This window comes from Anopheles aquasalis, chromosome 2, assembly GCF_943734665.1.
Source record: "Anopheles aquasalis chromosome 2, idAnoAquaMG_Q_19, whole genome shotgun sequence".
In the NCBI taxonomy this organism is placed as follows: domain Eukaryota; kingdom Metazoa; phylum Arthropoda; class Insecta; order Diptera; family Culicidae; genus Anopheles; species Anopheles aquasalis.
Window position 1 is genome coordinate 72,585,647 of NC_064877.1, and position 20,000 is coordinate 72,605,646.

General features: G+C 50.4%; 2 protein-coding genes and 1 non-coding gene across 3 annotated transcripts in view; all 3 read right to left on the minus strand.

The window, feature by feature from the left end:
- The window catches only part of LOC126572689 (neuronal acetylcholine receptor subunit alpha-7-like), a 57,092-nt gene extending 38,995 nt beyond the window's left edge, over nucleotides 1-18,097 (minus strand). Inside the window, exons 1-2 of the mRNA XM_050232208.1 lie at nucleotides 17,617-18,097; nucleotides 463-602 (exon numbers count right to left, since the gene is read on the minus strand). Coding sequence (XP_050088165.1) covers nucleotides 463-602; nucleotides 17,617-17,767 — 291 coding nt within the window. The 5' untranslated portion in view covers nucleotides 17,768-18,097. The remainder of the gene's footprint in view (nucleotides 1-462; nucleotides 603-17,616) is intronic.
- Nucleotides 15,765-15,836, minus strand: Trnap-agg (transfer RNA proline (anticodon AGG)). The gene has a single exon. It is a non-coding gene; the product is annotated as a tRNA-Pro (tRNA).
- On the minus strand, nucleotides 16,069-17,190 carry LOC126572695 (uncharacterized). Its single transcript, XM_050232216.1, has one exon. It carries the CDS (start codon nucleotides 17,140-17,142, stop codon nucleotides 16,228-16,230), a length of 915 nt encoding a protein of 304 aa, XP_050088173.1. The 5' UTR covers nucleotides 17,143-17,190; the 3' UTR covers nucleotides 16,069-16,227.
- Nucleotides 18,098-20,000: the final 1,903 nt, after the last annotated feature.

The window sequence follows — 20,000 nt, forward strand, 5'->3', positions numbered from 1 at the left end:
ATGACTTGGGGTAATTTCCCCCAGGGGGTCGGGTAGGGTGTGGGTGTCGGTAACCGCGAAAAAAATCCGACCAAAAACACAACACAAACCAGCATGCCAGCACCAAGGAGGCGAGCCTGAATCGATCGATCGATTGAACCGCCGATGGTAATGACTTTAACTTGAACCATTTCCAAATGGTGATGATGCGCTGCCGACAATGCTGATGATGAGACTGTGTCGGGGGTGCAAAGGACAAAGCCCGCTCTTTCGCAAGCAACATCAACAACAAAAAAGAACAAAACCACGAATTGTTTTTGGCTAAAGTATACCGTTGAACGTGATCGGGCACACCACGCACCATGGACCACGAGAGCCAATGAACTGTGTGAACCAAGTCGCCCAAGATAAACGCCCCCACCCCCTTGATGTCGCGAAAACACGAAACAATGTAACGTAACGTAACGACACGCCTATACTTACCACGTCAATGATTTGCATCAGCGTTAAACCAAAGCTCAGCTGAAGTGGGTCCGATTCGTTCACCACCGGCCGCTCCAGGATGTTGTACGAGTCGAGCAGATCGTGCAGCAGTCGCTTCTCGTTGTACCCGGCCATACACACTGGGAAAGAAACGGGGGAAAAGAAAACGGAAAGCGTGGTTGTCAATGTGAACAGATATTTTTTTTTTAGGGATAGCATTTAATGGCGCGTGCGATACATGCGGAACGAAATGTGAAATGAAATGATGTGTCATGTCTCGTCGTCGTAAATCTTTTTTAAAATATTTTCTATCTTCCTTAAGCTGGAAGCATTTTTAACTTACGGTAAATTGTCATTAAATTTCAGAAAGCATTCATTTGGTCGCTTGAAATGTTTATCTCAAAACTTTCATTGCAATTGTCAAAAGTATACCAACAAGTGATGATAAAAAAAACACATCGATATTTTAATTAATCGTGCTCTCCTCCGAAATTCTCTTCGACAGTTCTCGTACTGTGCTTTCTTGATTGTTGATTATCACACCGCAAGGATTGCGTTCTATTCCCCGAGGCCGGTTGAAGCTTTGCTCAACATCCAAGTTCTACGCGAACATCCTTTGCCACCAACAATCCTTACGACCAGAGTTTGGTGCGTGATCAACGATTTAACCTTCACAGGATCACCGATGTAACCGACAGGACATAGGGCTCCCCGGGGGCACGCGTCTCACGAATAAGTTGTGGCCGAACCGAAGGAATCCCTTTATTATTATGAATGCAGAAAGAAAATTAAATCCCCCTTCCTCCAATCTTCCACTCCTTCTCCTTTTTGCGGGGCTCCAAAATCCACCGGAATATGTTACGGAACGCACCGGGAGCTTCTAGCCACCGCTTCCCAGCGATACACATGATAATCGAGTGTAACATGTTCATAATGCGGGCTGTACACGGTGTCCCCGCACGGTTCGCTTGGTGTGCGTATCAATTTCGCTCGGGATTAGGCCGCACGTGGACAGTGGTATCGCCGCAGCAGCCCCAGGCCCCCGGGAAAGGGCGAATGTCATCCGGTACAGCGAAAGCTCAAGTCGTAAAGTTCTGGATTTAAGAGCAGAGCCCACGCCCCAATTAATTTGGATCGGTTGCTGGCCACCGTTCGGCCCGCCAGCAGCTTGCTCTGCGCCCAAAAAGGCGCGCAAACGTTCGTTTTTTCGCGTGAGCTACCAGGCGTCTCCATGCAAACCATGCGTCTCCATCTGAAGGCACCTCTTTTAAGTGAAATCGTTTTTCCCCCGTTCCTATATGAAATTGAATGAAGCGTTTTATTTAGAGCAAATTTAAATTGTTTCTTTAATCACCAAAAACCTTTTTTCTGTCATTTTAAAACCAGTATTTGTGCGAGAGAAAAGCCTCAAAATAGTGCCAACACCCTCGGTAGGCCATCCAAATCGGACAGTACCCCAAATAAGAGCCAATAGCTGCCACTGGACCGAAGTAAGATCATGCGCTGACCGTGTTTATTCTAAAAATAACCATCGGGATGCCGCTGCAACTGGATCTATCTTGGCAATCTGACCGACATGATGTTCGTGTCGAGCCAACTCGAATGGCGGATTCTACTCGAAGGAAAATGCCAAATGGAAAGGTTCGGATTATGCCTGTGTGCCTGTGACCGAAGAGAGTGCGCCGCTAAGTACCTCGACAAACACGCTGTTCCACTATAGCCACAAAGAGCCCCCCCCCCCCCCCCCCCCCCCCCCCCATGGGGGCCACCGTGAATGGCTATCGTAACCCGTGCGGAAAGAAGTGGTAATTCGGCCATTTTGGGCACATAAAAAAGGGCACACCAACAGGGCCCCATGCGTCTGGTCTCGTGAACCCCCGAAAACCCCTCTTGAGACCGAAGGATGATGACAACGATGGCCGGTTCATGCTCAGAATTCAAAAGCATCGCACAACCCATTTCCGCCCAATCACACCACATCATCTGTTTGCCTAAGCTAAGAAGCGACGAGAAGAAGGAGGACATAAAGGAGGAAATGATAGTGAGAGTACGGTCGTCTTGTTATCGACCGCAAGCACGTGCCGCTTGGATGGAATGATATCCACACTGTCCACTCCGGCTCGCCTTGGACCAATTGATTCCGCGTTTTCAACAAAAAGGTTCCGAAAACGATCGACCTCAGCTACGCGACCTCTCGGCGCGATGCCGAACGTGGATTAATGCAAAAATTGTCACAAACTGGAGCGAGAAACAATGGAGTAACGCGTGATGCGGTCACCAAGGAACTCTCGGAGTGCGTTTGGAACCGCATTCCGGCAGCTATTCCCTTTAAGACCACCCGCAAGACGTTGGCACGTGGCCGCGAATGCCATGGATCATTACCACGACCACGACTCCGGTTCCGGTTCCGGAAGAAGGGTGCTAAGAGTGGGCTGGGTTGAAGGATCGCGCGGCATTTTTTCCGGTCTCATTCCACGTCCACTTCCACCCTACCAAAGTACCACGAAGAATAAAGTGCGGAATGAGGACAGGATGAGATCATTAAACTAATGATCCCATCATGCACCTTGCACCACCGTGGTGTCTGCCAAAGGGGAGCGCCTCCCTCTCTTGTGCCGGCGTAGAATGGTGAAGAAGATGGGGAGAGGTGAGGGGGGGGAGGCTAACTCATTTACTTCCAGATCCGTGGTCACAGCGTAGTGGGCAGCGGGGCTAGTGTCCCCGTGCACCAGCACAGAAGTGGCCACCGAAGTGAATTGAAGTGATGGAGGGAGGATCTCTCTCTTTCTCTCTCTCTCTCTCTCTCTCTCTCTTTCTTTCTTGCTTTCTCTCTCTTTCTCCACAGGTGCACTGGATTATGATTTTTCATCATCACCGTCGCCTTCTCAGCTCCCTCACCAACCCTTTCGTCATCATTTTCTCCATGACTAAATTTTTCCGGTTTTCGCCATTTACGCCATTCGCTTTTGCTCACCTCATTTGCTCACAGACATTTGCTCACACCCACACATACCCACGGTTGTCGCGCGTGAATATGCTTCAACCACAACATCCAAAGACACCAGCACCCTCCCGGTGAGTAACGGGAAGCATTCCATGCCATCCAAGCTCTTTACTCCACAGACACACAAACACAAGGGCCGTCTTATGCATGCTCAGCAACCACCAACCGCCAGCATTCCAGTGCAAGAGTCGAATCGCCAGCGGCAACATAACGAGCATAGAGGGTAGGGGGTGAAGAGTAAGAGGAAGTGAAACGGGAGCGAAAAAAAAACCGTCGCTTGCAACTAAATAACGAAAGGCGGAACTCTCGGCTCGGCTCGAAGACCCTCCCCCCCCCCCCCTCCCTGCCACAAGCCTCTGCTGTCAGCTGCTGAGTTTTTCATCCACCCTACGGTAAGGTGGTAAGGTGCGGCAGGGTGGTTTGTTTTACCTTTCAGCTCCCCCAAGCGCCCCCTGGACCATGTCAGGAATGGGTTTTCACGGGGGGGAGAGGGAGGAGTTTCAGGAGGCCCTCGGGCCCTGGGGCCGAGTGGTGAGCTCATTCCAGCACCCGCGGCCGCCCCGGGGAGATGGAGGGCGTCGAAATGAAGTACGAAGCGAAGTAGTACTACTACTGTAAAGCATAATCCCACGCCACGGAGCACCAGGAGCAGCACCGTAGACCGCACCGTTATGCTGGCCAGATCGAAAGGTCCCATTCTGTTATTTTTCTATCAGACTTCTTATTTACTCAAAATGTGTTTCATTTTTCCTCATACACCCTTAGCGTGCTCCTGAATTCCATCCCCCCCCGCGGTGGGGGGAGAGCGACTGTTCCCTGGAACCAACCGAAAGGTACCGGAGCGAGCAAAACGGGATCCAGCCAGGGGTTCCGACCCTTCACCTTCCTGCATCCCTCACCACAGGACTCCTTTACCGCAGGGTTTACGTTGTGCTGCTGCTGCCTTGCTGCTGATTACGTGTCCTCCAGCTCTCGGCAGCATTGGCCGCCAGAGCTGCTGTTGCTGTGCTTTCGCCAGAGCCAGCGGAAGTTCTTAATTTTGTGTCACTGCTTCCGGTTGCTAAATCGATCAACGAAACCCACGCCTTCTCCTGCTTGTTGACAGCTTTTGCTAGCGACAGTCACGGCGCATTGTTCTGGAGCGCGGTAAGCTCCATGAATGCGAGCGTGCGTGCGTCTCGACTGGCTGGAGTGATTTAATAATGCGAAAATGGTGGTCCGTTAGTAGCAAAGTAGTACGCTCTGGCACCACAGTGAAGGCTGTGGACACACCACGGGGTACCTCGATCACTGATGAGCATACGACCTTTTGGTAAAGAATGAACGCGTGCTGCGACATGATTGCAATGCGAGGAATAAAGAACTCCAAAAGACCGATCCTCCCAAGGGAGACACTAATTTGGGGTTGATTGACGGGAAGTAACGAGGAAGGGAGAGAAGGGGAAGGCCTCTGACTTCGTATCCCATTGCAGCGTAGCCCATTTGCAAATCAAATCGCTGGAAAAACAATATCATATCATCCTGACATCCCCAGGAAGCTGATCCGCAGACAAAGTGTCACAGAAGCAGAGGCGCCCTCTAAGCACCCTTAACAGAGGTGAAGTCTTCGCATGATACAGGACTGCTTGTAATGAAAATTCATCTTCGCGGTCTCTCTATCTTTCGTTGGTTTCACAGAGAGCAAGAGAGAGAGAGAGAGAGAGAGAGAGTGAGAGAGAGAGAGAGCCAGGACGTGTGTGAGGGTATTTTATTTTCGCTTCCATTTTACCCCCCCCCCTATCCCTTCTGTTCACACCCCCTACACATGTAAATGTACTCACCGCAGCATGAGCCAGGAGCAGCAGCAGGAGCAGACAAGGTAAACATGCCACCCATCATGGATAATGGAAAAGGTGGTCTGCTCCTGTCAGCTGAAGCGTGAGCGGTATCTGCATTATTAACTACGGCTCGTCTCCGGGCCTCTCCTAGTGCCCTTCGCACCTCCAAAACGCCCAGGCTCGAGTCCTGGCATTCCCGTTTCCAAGTAAACCGTACAGGTGAACGATATGATTGCTGTATCAGCACCAACGAGCGCAAACCAACCAACTCCTCAGGCAACACCCGAAAGTCCAGGACACAATATGGACGTGTAACGTTCATATTTTCACGGGGAGCTGGCTGGCGATATGGTTTTCGGGAGCGCACCGCCCAAAAACAGGCAACGTTCTCGCCTTTTTCTCGCTGAAAACAACGCATTTGCTCTCTCTGTGTGTTTCTCACTCTCTTTACTGTTGGCTCACGCTTTTGTCATAGTGAGCGATTGTTGGAGGAATCGTTTAAGAGATGCTGATCAATCAGCTCATCCTCCGGTTTACTCGAGCAGCGCACTGCTGCAAAAGAAGTTCTGGTGGTCAGCCACAAAAAATGAACTAAAAATGCCAGGAATGCAACAGAATTAAGTACAAAGAATTAATTGCATGACATGATTTGATCACACGACAATCACTTATCTTGTTCGATCGCTACAAGTGCATTATTAGCTACGGTGTATGAAGATGATTCTTAAAGCTTGCAGCAAATAATATCATCTTTTTTTTTGCAAAACAATGCTGCAATAACTTATCAGTGCAAAAGCATTGCATATACACCATAAAGCACCAAAAATACATTTTTACAATGGCCACCAATGACAGTGTCCCGGAAAGTGAATGTTTCTATCGTGTTCTGGTTACTTTACGGAGCGTAAAAACATTTCCATATGAAAAACCGATATCGCCTTCCTAACATTATTGAGCTCAGGAATCGCAAGAATCCATGAACAGGCACGGTTTATGCTTCCAGTGCGCTGGGCTGGACAATCCCGACCCGAGCCAGCGAGAACTCGTTGCTCGCGCCTCCGTTGATCAACGAATGTTGAATGAAATGGCGGCTCGTGGCGTGATTCGTGGCATTTCCTGGAGTTGCGGTGTTCGCTCTGTGTTCCGACGACGCCGCGTTAACACGTCCACAAAACGGAATTCCGTGCTCGGCCTACTAAGCGAACGAACGCCATCCCCAAACCCACCTTACGATATCCGCATATCCGATCCGCTTTTCCTAGTATTCCGTCGGGTCGGGGCGGGCGAGCGCCTGGGCCCCCATAATCCGCTCAAGCGATATCCAGTTAAAACGAAATCTTACTTCCTGCCTTCCATTCTTCTCCCAGTGGCACTCGCTAGCACTGTGCTAATGTTTTGGGCGAAATGGGGCGGAGTAAGATGCGCGACAGCATTCCGGGAAACCAACCGGGTTCCGCGGGACCAGCCGTCGTCGTGAATGTTGCTGCCACGGGGGGTCCTTATCCCATCAACCCGTAGGATTAATGGCAGCTGATTAATCCAAGCCGTTACAGCCGTAGATTAGGTTTTGGGAAGGGCGGCGACATCCCACCAAGATGTTCGATGTTTGAGCCTGGAAGGAACGTCGTGTGTCCCACCAACTTTGCCATTCCTTTATCGCTCTATTAGACTCTTGCACATCGATTGGGAGTCCAGCATCTTAGGGCGCTCGCCATAAGATGTCAGCCATTAAGCAGCAACAACAGCAGCTCCGGCAACGAAATGAAGGGAACGAAATTAAATCATAAATAAGAAAGGCGCGACTAGGCGTTTGGCCACTGCTCGGTGCTTTGGTTGCGGTTGGCACAAGCCCAGCTTACGGGACACGATCCTACTGGACACCAACACCGCCACGGACACCGAGGCGCACCAGAATGTTCTCTGAACGGCTTCACACGGTCTCGCACGTTTAGGCACGCGCTGCTCTTATTTTTTGTCTCTCTTTGACACTCAAATACACACGTATCAGCACAGAAAAGTAGCACGTCACGTTGCTACACGAACACGGTTCCTATCCCACCCAAAGAAAGAGGGATGGGGATCTAACACCAAGATTTCACTGCCAATGATTGATGAACATCATTAATTTCAATACAGAAGTTGTCGTCGTCGTCGTCGCCATCGTAGTCGTGCTGCTGCTGCCGTTGTTGTGAGCGTGTTTTGGCCAAGAGAGCGTGTCACTTGGAAGGTTCCCAACCCCCTGGGGAAAGGGCCGGATGTTGTGCAACTTCTCCCATTCGATGGATGAAACGTCATTCTCGGCCGGGGGTTGGGGAATGGTGCCGAGGATCTGAACCTTGGGAACCTCAAGAAAACTACCAAACAGAGTAAGCTGGGTGCTGGCGCCAGCATGCGCTGTTGCCCTTAAATATAACAAGAAGAAGAAGAAGAAACGGGTTCCTCCGATGATGCATTACGGGATGAACGGGCCTCTTTCTTCATTTTTCATTTCATTAGCGCGTGAGCAGGAGCGGACTCCGTTGCCAGACCTCATGTGGCCATGAGTCCAGGGACCGCCGCAAACTTTTGAGCTAGCTCTGCAGGAGCAGGAGGCGTTGAGCCAGCCGTGAAATGCATGAAGGTTCCCATGCAGGAAGATGATATAGGGCGCACAAATCGCTTTTCTAGTCAGAAATCTCGCTCGCCCTCTCTATTCCTTGCAGAGACCCTGCAATGTGTACGGTTGCTGATAGTTTTACCGCAAACAAGCGACAGAAACGGTTTGTTAGATAACTGTGGTTACATAACGGAAGAGATCCGAAGGTCAAACCAATCACCCACAGGAAAATTTCATCCGCAGCGGCATGAAGATGGTAAGTTAGTAAGATATGGAGATGGAATGCTCATTTATTATAGGCAGCGAACAAGAATTCATTTTCCTTCCAGAGAAAAATTCACTTTCCACAGAGAATTTGCACAGATAAATAGTTACTACTTGCATTTTTCGAGGTGTAATTTATATTTTCTAAACAATTTCTCGTTGCTGATTAATTTTTACGATGTAAACGCTAGTAGCTTTCACTCTAGTATCAGTATATGGTATAATTTGTTCATCTATCAGCATCATTTTCCAGATAATGGATTTTGGTAGGGATTCAAAAGCCATCGCTAGTTTTACAGATAATTAAGTTTTTTGATTATTTTGGAAAAAAGAATGGAGTAAATAATGTACTACTATCCTATCGTTCTCATTGCTTTAAACATATAACTGAAAATTTAATTGTTAATGGAATCTTTGAAAAAAACAACTTATGAAGGAACTAATACATTAACGAGGTTGAAATCGTAATAAATAGTAACACCATTTCAACATCTTTATTGAAAAAGAAATGATCCACATCACAAACTCCAATAAACTCCCGTTCTTACTTGACATTTCATCATTGCTAAACCTTTTCCTTTGAAACACCTTTGAGCCTTTTCCCGTGAAATGGTATTGCAGAAAACTTAAGCTCAAACCAACATTTACCTAAACAGAATGATCCCTTGCAGGCTAGCAGACGATAGGTAAATATATTGAGCAGCATGAAGCTCAATTGAAACATTCATGCTTGGTGGCATCTTGTATGTGGTGCAAGCTCGGAACAAAGCATTTGTTGCTGTAACACAACGCACTCTCTCTCTCTCTCTCTCTCTCTTTCTCTCTCGGCTCAAAAACAACAAACGCACCATTGGCATCCTCAGCTCAGACCAGCAGCACCGACGGAACTGAACGGAAATCAGTGCACCGCTCGTACACCTTCCCCCCTCAAAAACATACCTGCCCACCTCCCTGAATCAATCTTCACCTTCATTATATGCTTGCCGGTGCTGTCTCGTGCAGACTCTCCGTTCCTCCAGTATGCGGGCCGTCGGACCGACAGCCCTATCGGACACAGCAGCACTCCAGCCCAGCACTCACCGCAACCACAACCAAAGTCACTGAAGTGAATCGATTATCATTTTTACACGATTAATTTCATGATCCCAGCATGAATGGGAGCAAGCCATACGATTCAGTGGCAGTAACAGCAACAGCAGAGCAGAACAGAAGCAGCAGAGGTCCCCGGTAGCAGCAGTCCGTACGTATCATCCGTCCTCCGTGCTGTTCCGATGCGATGCGAGCCTCAATCGGTACCGAGTTGGCAGCCTTGCGAAACCAGCTGCCCGGTTGTCCATGGTGTGATATGACGGGAACCCGTTCTGGCCAGCACAACCATTGCCAGAGTGTGCGTTTGAGTAGCTGTGTGTATTTGTGTATCAATTACGTTACGCATCCGACGGATAAATAGAGCGTGTAATGCAATTAATTTTCCTTCTCACAGTCTGGACCCAGCATCCCCCCCCCCCCCCCCCCGGGTGGGGAGAGAATGTGAGCATCAAACTCAACTCCCTTACCCTTCCTCCCCCTAAGTCGATTACAGCGTCTCCTATCGTGCGCTACACCACCTCGCCATCCCCTTGATGGGGCTTTTTTGTTTTACCAATCCCGCGAACCGAAGCGAAACTGAAGGACACGCAGACACAGGAAGTGCAGCTTTAATTGAGCCGATGTGCTCGTGGGTGTGTTGATGCAATTTGCGCATCTTCATGCTCCATGCCGCTCCCAAGAGATAGAGGGAGACAACGGCCAAGCCTAGAACAAAAAGGCCACAGAACCACCCCCCACCAAGCATCGAGGGTGGTTGATGTTGCTTGGCGCGATCATTGCAACCTGGCAGGATCCTCCGACTACCCTCCTTCCTCGGTCCAAGGTTTTTGTTCGCCTTCTCAAGGTTTATGCATAAAAGCATCTAGAACGGAGTTTGCAGAGCGTTCCTGCGAGCGAGCACCGTCACGATGGTTCCGGTCCGGCGACCACACCGTACCGTCAACCGTGCGCAGTAAGAAGAACCCCAGCACACGAATGGAAAAGAGCCAGAACAATCGTATCGCCGGTGGTTGTATTGCGCGAGAAGCGAGTTTCGCGCTTCTCAAAACGTTGCAGCAGCAGCAGCAGCAGCAGCATAGATTTTGTGATTCCGCGTTCCATGTGTGCCTCTCTCTCTCTATCTCTTCCTTTTCCTCTCCCTCTATTTCCTTTTCTATTCTTGTGCCGAGCACATCCGTTCCAGCCGGCTGTCCCAGTTTTGCCAGAAAGTGTTAAAGCATTCATTAGTTAGCACGGATTGTGGGCTCGCTTTTGCGATTGCAATGCCGTCGCATCACGTACACCACTCGAATGCTCGAATGTTGGTAAAGAACAAACGCGCAAAGGAAGGACACACTCCGTACGCTCCATAAGTCTGCAAGAGAGCTGCATCATGGCCAAAAACGAAGGAAAACCACATGAATCGGGTACGAAACTATCTCGAAAAGATAGTTGTTGAAGAAAAAAAATCGTCTGACTGAAGCGGGAGCTGCTTTTATGATCAACAACTAGCTGGAATCGACGTAAAAATCTGACTGCAAGCATAAGTGCTACGCATAAATGTCCTTTTGAAACACAAGTACTACAAAAACGGCGTTGCATTCTCAGCCACAGCGAGCGATTGTGAGACACTCTTGCAACATTAAAAAAACATCTTTCACCGGCAGAGCCTGCGACTATACTCCGACGATGAGAACTCTAATTATCTAACACTGGTTGTTACCAACACTTGAAAACCAACCACCACTACAATAACCACTCGAGGGTTGCATTGTGGAGAAGAAGAACCTCTTGGAATGTTCCGTTCCCCTACTTCACGGAACCTTTATTTTGTGAAAAAGCTTAAATTTATGATGCCACATAATAGCGAGAGCAATCCAGCAGCAGCTCATCCATCCAGCAGCATGCCACCATGAGTCCATTAATTGGCCCCTGCTAAAGGAGTACGACCCCACGGGCAACATGGTCGCCCGCTCGCCCGCACCAAACTGTCAGCGGAATCTGTCACCAGCGTCTGCCCAGCGTCATCCCCTCCAAAAGCACACAAACAACCTGACGTTGTGTTTATGTTTTAATTATTTCAATGAGCAGCACACTTACTGCTCCAGCGGAAGAAACGTCTACTCCACCCACATTCCCCCTTTCCCCCCCCCCCCTTAACCCCGCATCAGTTTCCGGCTCGAGGGCGAGTAAAGCAAACTAACTTCCTGGCGCCACCAGAGCAGGGCCCGTGGTTCGGGTTGGTGCAGATTGTCGGTGAAAAATGTGCATGAGATAGCTGGTTTTGTGCAGCCAGCGTGGACTCCACCCATACCGGCACCACACCACAAAGGTCGGTTTATCAACGCCCGCGTGAGCTCCGTGTTTTGAAGAAGCTCTTCACAGCTAAATGGAACATCATTTTTCAAAGTGCTTTGCTTCTCCGTGCTGCTACCGTCCCGTCTTGGGGTCGCAGCAAAGGGGTTGTTGTTGAGCTTTATCGCAACAGAGGTTCCGCGTGAATGCGAATGCCATTTGTGCTTATGCTCTCGCGCATCTCAACAAGTGCAATAGCGAGTGGCACTGGGAACCGGTAAATGGTCGTGGATACCGTTTTTGACGGGGCTTTTACGGCTGGATGCAGGTAGATCCACGATATGACCGGCGGCTGGTGGATATTCGAAGAATATCAATAATTTGAAATAGCACATAAAGATTTTTGCTCTGCATTTGCTGGAATTGATTTGCACTTGAAGTGGCATGTTTTAAAATATTCCATTACTATCGAGGCATGTTGAAGGTGACATCTTTTGTAGACAACAAAGAACCAAGAATAGGAGGATCATGTACACATAAACGTTGTCAGAGTTTCCTTCAATAAACTAGCGATTAATTAACTTGCAGAAAAAGGCAACCCAACGACCGTCGCTCTCGACGTCATTCCTCCAGACGCACAAGACTGAACCAGACGTGAACCAGCGACATACTTCATCGTCCGCCGCCTCTACTCACAAAGTGCGCCACTAAATCCCGCCAGCAAATGGCTTCATCTCGGCTAATGTCCGCTTGGGGAGCTACTAGCCCTCGGGGGTGGGGGACCAAGTGTAAAGTAGGACCTCGTTCCAGCCACTAATGTGTGTCGTTACTGCCGGGTTCCACCCAAACTACATTCCCTGTGCAACTTCTGCCGAAGCTTCGTGTCTTCCTTACACCGTGGGCCCTACTTTCCAATGCAGTGCTCGTGGCGCTCACCAGACACCGTTTGCTGCTCTGGCCTACGAACCATCGCACAGCCATCCTAGGCTGACTTACCTGTGGCAAATTAAATGCGGATGACGCAATATCCGGAAGCCATCCTGGCGAAGAAGAGGAGCAGGATCGGGGAAGCAGGAAGTGAACCGTCCGTCCCAAGATCGCTCGGACTAATTAAGACGCTCCCTCTCTCTCTCTCTCTCTCTCTCTGCACCTCGGTATACGCCTCAAGCCTGCCGTGTCCCATAAACCCCGGTAATAGACCGAGACACGGGCACGGACCACGACCTCTGCAGCAGCCGCACAGGGATCCAGCCATCATGTTCCTGCCCACGGAAATGCGGGTTATGCGAGTGCGGCGAGGGTTACGGCGTGTTTTAATAGTCGAAACGGACAGCCCTCGGACGGACGGATAGTGGCCGATGAGCCACTTCCTGGACCTAACCTGACCGAAGCCGAAACGAAAACCGGCTGGCTCGAGTCTGGCTGGCCACCAGACCGCACGACGTAGCACGTGAAGGTGCTGGACCTCGGGAGACATCCTCTTAGCATAATCCTTGGAGGGTTTTTGAGGAGAGGGTGTGGTGGGTGAGAAGCATTCTCTAGATACTTTCTTTACGAGCGCACAGACGCTCCACAGACTCCTGGACCACGGCATGTCTGGCAGTCGTCGCAATCGCCATCCGTTAGCCCACATGCGCCCACGCCAGCGGGTCACGTGAATGTCCTTAAATATTAAACATCATCTCCTGGGTAGCTCCCTCCAGCCGCACACCACTGTTGAGGCCACTGAACGACGACGCGAAATGGGAAAAACTTCTATTAACAACGGGAATACATGCGGCCACATGCCACAGAGAGCATACGGGACCGTTGTCCCCGGCGTTCCTCGAGGGTAAGCTCGAGAGTTCAATGCTTTCAAACACAATTGGGTGTACCATGCACTACGCTGGTGCTTACCGAAGCGTTAAACCGCCATCAGAGTGCCATAAAGCCGTTAAACTGCTCCAAATTGCTGCTGCCGGTAAACATGGCAACCAGCTGCTTGCGCTGGCAGGCAACATTGTCCCCGGGTAACCGGGAACGTATTGCAGCGTCGTGTGGCGGAGCGTCACAGCTTCCAAATATTGGAGTTGTTCCAACAAGTTGGCCGACATTTTGTATTTCTTTTTTACAACTATTTCCTTCATGCAGCGGGCACAAGTCACTGCAAACTTGTCCCTTTTGGCAGGAGTGCAGGGCTGGGTGTTGCTGTGAACACACACTTACAAACACACAAAATGTTGCAACTATTTGCACCTGAGCAGCACCATTGGCCATTGAAATGGTGTCAGATGGTTGGCATGCAGGGCATAACACTAACCAACCAACAGTCTCGTCAGCAATCGTAACAACTCGAGGGCTACTACGATGACCGTGGTGGTGGTGGTGCTGGTGCTGGACGTGGTCGATTTGGAATTGAAAGGAACCCATTTCCTGGTTCTCCTCTCTTTAGTACGGCAAAACGGTGAGCAAGCAGTTCACTTCAGTCAAGCCTTCTGGTCGGTTGAATGTTAAGAGTAAACATAAGGCCTCCGGACCGTCAATGGCGAGGGTTGTGCTGGAGACGGTAAGTTAGCATAAGTGAACGAACTCTCCAATGTCGCAATGGCCTGCTCAACGACCAGAATGATGCTTCAAAATCGAAAGGACATCTGCTCGTTGTACCGCCTCTCTTCCTCTTTAGTCTGCTTCGTCGTGTGCCGAGAAAGGGTAGTGGCAAACGGAGCATAACGATTTGACCCTCGCTAGCCCCTCGGTACAGAGACGATGAACAGGGCCAGCAGCCAGTTAAGAATAACTCATTGAACCCTTGAGCTCGAGACTGCCAATTGGCTCACTACTCCTACCTCAGCCCCTGTGACACAGAGAGCGAGCAGCACACACAGCAACATGCATGAAACCATCTCATAAATCCGTTGGCAAAACGAACTTTCAATCGAGGCTTAGCTCAAGAGCCGGTGCAGAGCCCTTCTGATCATCAAGTGTTCTCTCCTTTCTCTCTCTCTCTCTCTCTCTCTCTCTCTCTCTCTCTCTCTCTCTCTCTCTCTCTCTCTCTCTCTCTCTCTCTCTGTGCTCAGTTGGTTGGCCTCGTTTTTCTTCCGTTCATCTTGATTATCTTGTTGGTCTCTTTACTATCTGGCTGGCTACCTCTCGGGCACGACCGTAGGCTGACTTATCGATGCCAATTCGATGATGCTCCACGTGAAGGGAGGTAAAAGCGTCGCATAAGACTCACTCCACGGCAGCAGCAGCAGCAGCAAAAAGCAACAGCAAAGGAAGTGGCCCCTTTCCCGGGAGGGGGACGCTTGTTGCTTGTGATCCAAAATCCGATCCAACGTTACGGCGACACCCATCATCATCGAGCAAAACAGGAGATGTGACCTAAGCCTCCGATTCGATGGCAAGGCGTTTGGCAACCGGTTTGGCAACGTTCCATCCAGCAACCCCATCCGTGCCGTATTTTTAGCAGATTGGAGCAAATCCCGGCGGTGGCCCCGTTGACCTGCCACATCATCACTATCTCCGGCACCGAGATTGTGCGCTGGCTGTGCAGGCCCACTGTTCCCTGCCAACCGTCCTAAACGAGAACCGTCCTGGGTAATGTGTGACCGACCACCACCACCCGCACCAGTACCAGCACAAGCATAATGGATGCTATGGATCCCCTTTTCCACGAAGTCTTTTTTGGGAGTTCTGTCTAGCATCCAACAGACAGGGCAACATAGTAGTGCCCGTCGTAGGCCATTCCCTGTGTTAGAACTGCATGTACACGTATATGCACACTATATCCCGGGACAGGACATTAATTATTTAGGCCACTCATATTCCACTGGCGAGCGCTCGTCTTAAAAGCACAGCCTGCTGGTCTGTGAACCACACCCCGGGCGCATCAACCCGGTTGGAACAGGATGGTGAGCAGCAGCAGGTAGATAGGCCAGCAGAAGGATGGACGGTCTTACCACATGAGCATTATTATTACACCGAGCCCAACATACAGACACGGGCAGCGTAAATAAATAACGAATCCGTTTATTGTGGTTGTGGCCCCGGGTTGGCAGCATCAGAGGCGCCGAGAAAAGGCGACGGAAAAGTAATTCATCACACGTGGGTGTGTGTGTGGGTGTGTGTTTGTGTGCTCATTACATTTGAAGGTGCTAAAAGGATGGGGGACATCTTTTCTCACCCATGCGCACACACGCATCCAGACATTGTGAAGGATTTAATCAGCTAAAAAAATGGAAAGCGACCGGAGCAAGAATGGGAAAAAAAACTCCACGGCGGGCTCGTCCGGGATTTGAACCCGGGACCTCTCGCACCCTAAGCGAAAATCATACCCCTAGACCAACGAGCCGTGAGTGAAGGCAGGCAATTGCCCAATAATAACCCACACAGCAACATAGTGAGCATAACGTTTCTCAGCGCACGCATACACGAGAGAGAGAGAGAACGAGATAGACGATCGCTGCGCTCTGCATGCGCGCCGTTAGTGAGAGTGAGATATAGAGTACAAGAGAGGAAGCGCGCGCGCTCACAAAATGTCACGATAAGAGAGAGAGAGAGAGTGGAGAACAGATAAATGATAAGCGTACAGAAAATCACTTTATTACAACTTGTGATGCAATAAAATGCTGGTAACATAGAATAATCATGGTTCGTGATGCTGCACTACACAATTCAACGATCGAATTACAATTTTCATCTCTCCGGTTGCATCCTTCCTTCAACTGCCAAACCTGCGCCCACTAATCCTTGTTCCTGGTCAGCTCCCGCAACCGGAGCGTAACCGTTTCGAACAGTGCCCGTACCCGGGCCACATCGCCCGGATCCGTGTATTGCGCATCCAGCGTGCTCATCGAGAAGAACAGCTCCCGGCAGTGCAGCCGATTGAGCTGATTGTTGTGCTCGAGCTGCCGGTAAAACTCCTCCAGGGCATCGATCGTACGGAAAGCTTGGGCATCATCACGCAACGCCTTGTAGAAGAGCACCAAAGGCACCACCACGGCGGCATCGCCCCGATACGTATCATTCAGCACCTCCACGACACTGTAGCTCCCGTTCAGCATGCGGAAAACACTGGCCGCTTCCTCCACCTTACCACCCTGGATGTACGAGACGCACAGCTTACGTCTTGTTTGGTGCGCGAGCAACCGTTCCTCCTCCAGCAGCCGCAAGTTCTCGGCCAAACGGCGCTGCAATCGCTGCAAACTGTTCCGCAGCCTTTCGACCTCCGCCTTGTACCGCTGCTCAGCCTCACGCTTCAGATTGTCCACCCGGCGTACCATCTCGGCGAGCACCGATTCCTGTTGGGCCTTCAGCTGTTCGTACCGGGTCACCTCGAGTGCCTCCTGGTGCAGCGTATCGTACCGTGCCATCACATCCTGCAGCGTGTTCTTCAGTTCACCCAACGTCCGGTCGCACTCTTCCGAAATGGGGCCTGGACGTTTACGAGACGCTGTCGGCTTCGATCGACGGTTGCCATCGATGTACCGGGTTAGTTCCACGATCTGTTGCACTTCCGCCTCGGTGATGACACACTCGGCACTTGCTGGGGCAAATAATTGACGCTTTTGACGGGTATCAGCACCCACTGGATCGCTAGCGATCGAGATGGCGACGATGGTGGTGGCCACGAGAATCCAAAACGTGGATCTCGCCATTGCGCAGTGCCGTATATGTTGGCAATGCGATACGCGTTCTGGCAGACACACGAGCTACGACTGATGATATGTCTCAAAATGTTTTCGAGGTTGGGCATGCGTCCAGGGAACTGATAGTGATGCCGAGCGAGCGCAGTGGGCGGAATAAACGCACCAGCGCTATCAATAGAATTGGCAACATAGTATCGTAGTGCTGCAATGAGGGGACTCCCCGAAAACGCAGCATCGGTCTGTTTGTAGAGGAAACATTTCGCTAAAATATCATAACAACCTCCGTCAATATGATTTTACATAATAATATTGACATGCATGCATGACACGCGAATTTACTCCTCTTCTTGTCTTTCAATCTGTGAAGGTGTCAAATTATGTAGGAATTGTTGTTCTCCTTGCATTGAGAAGTAATAAATTACAACATAAAACAATGATAAACTAATGTAAAAGCATCAGTAATCAGTGGGTGGGTGTACTTACGAATGGAGGTGTTCGCCAGCAGCATCAGCACGATGATCCACTTGTATATCCGCAGCTGTTTGTAGCACTGAAAGTTATGATACCGATTCAGCATAATGATTTTCGATATCATTTTGATCATCTTGATCACGATGATCAGTATCTTCTTCATTGGGTTACGCTCCGGCGCGCGTCGGTCGCTCCCGGATCACTCCCGGGGGCCGGGCCACCGTGCCGTTCCGCCGTACGTTCCGCCCGCCACCTCCACCGGTACGGAATCGGACGATAAACCTGCCACCAGCTCCGGCACACGGTGTCGCAGGATGTCGGCGCAGGAGACCGTGCGCTTGCCTGGTTGCCGATCCGTTTCTCACTCTCTCTTTCTCTCTCTCTCCCTCGCTCTCTCTCTCTCTGTCTCTCTGTCTCTCTGTTGGTCCCCCAAGAAGCACCGAAGCTTCTTCCACCTCTATGACTACTCAATGGTTTGCTGCTGTCTGGGAAGGTCACGTGTGACGTTTCTCAATTTTTGGTTTTTCCCGCAGTTTCTCTTCGTCTCTTTTTCCTTCTTTCCTTTGCGCTCTTTGGATTTTTCCTGCTGCCGGTTGCCACGCTGCAACCGGTCAGTCAAAGTCTTGTCGAATCAATTCTCGGGTCTCGATCGTTCTCCACCGGTTTGCCTCTCCTCAGTTGACCCCGGCTGGGCTCTTGGTCCTTAATTCCTTCCGGTCTCGGATGCTGCCGTGTTGCTACGTCCGCGCTGGGTAGTGCGTTGCGTTAATTTCACGCAGCACCACTTGGGAGTTTGTGGCGGAAGGACACACTGACAATGACTGTCCCGAGATTGTCCCCGGGGGTCAATAATGCATATTCATAGTCAGCCACCACCACCAGCTGTGCCGTGTTTTTGTGATTTCTGGGGTTTTACTCAATTCACCAGCGGAGAGACCAGCAGCAGCAGCAGCAACAGTGAACCAATTTCCGCCACAAAGCCACAATCGACTCCACGTCGTTCACGCCGCACCGATGGCCATTCGTTCGCTACAGGCCATAATTGCGTGAATGTCGGCAATCAGTCGGTGCTTTGAGTCGCGTTCGGTGCGTTCCGTTCAGTGCTGCGACTCTCGACGGTAATTCCTGAAGACGGTGCCGGCGATTGCGGGTCCCAGCTGCACTTCGGACTTGCACTTGGCTTTGCGTAAAAGTCTTTGCGCCTCTGGCTGCCAACCTTACCCGGCCACTTCCACGGAACGCGTTACTTTAAATGCAATATTCATATTACTACCGTACTAGTGTAGTCACTGTCACTGTGTCCGATGTATGTGTGGGTGTGGGTGTATGTGTGTGATGTTGTGGTTATAGAATTCAAATATTATCCTTAGTACTGGGGTAGTGTTAGTATTACTATTCTTATGCTAAGCATTAATGTTCGGTTAGACTATTAGGTTGATTATTAATCCATTACGGCGGTTTACACTAACGCGAACATGATTACAAATATGATTGATGCTGCCGTTTGATGCTGCTCAAAATCTGCTCTGTTCCCCACCAAACGGATGGATGGTGGGAAGATTGAGTGGGTGTTACGCCAGGAGCAGACAAACCTACCACCGCCAATCCGGATCCTTGCTGTGCCACCTTGTCAAGTCTGCCTCGAAATTACATCCAGTTTCCGGTGGGCTGCTCCTGCTGCTGCAAGGACAATTTGTCTCCCCTCTCGTTACGTTGCCGGTGGCGGTATGAAGGATGCAAAACGGTACTGCTGCCCACCGTTGACGGAAAAATGCTGCGGAAAGGTGACCGAATGCAAGGTATGCTGCAGCTTAAATGCTCTCTGGGGTCCTGTCCCGTCCTTTTGTTGCCTTTAGTTTTACAGGTGCGTTTGTGTTACTCCTTTCGTTTGGTACTGCAACTAATATCGCGGAATCCACCGAACCGGACAGGATTTGCTTCTCACTTTGATAGCCCAGCGCCTCGGCACGGTTAATGGAATATCCTCGGGGGTAATGATGTTTACATCCGGCAGCGCTCTTCCTTCCACACTCACTCTCTCTCTCTACGACTCGCTACGAGCTACGCTAGGCGGTTGGTGGCCGCGATCTTCCACGATTTTTAGGTCGAATTGCGAATTTCCAGCGCGCTCAAACGAGAAGATGACGTGTGGATGCCTTATCCTAACGACTAACGGCTACAACGACGACAACGATGAACACGACGACGATGACGACGACGACGACAGTGGTGGCGGCGGTGGCGACCACGGATGATGATGGTGAGTCGAACCGATTTCAACTTTTCAGCTTGGTTCGATTAATCACACTGACAGCGACGACGGCGGCAGTGACAGCAGTCGACGCAAACAATCGCTTCCGGTGCAACCGTGTACTGGTGCTTCCGCTGGCGCTGGT

What these genes read in the sequence shown, in the direction of transcription:
- LOC126572695 (XM_050232216.1), bottom strand. Translation starts at nt 17,142, where the DNA reads ATGGCGAGATCCACGTTTTGGATTCTCGTGGCCACCACCATCGTCGCC.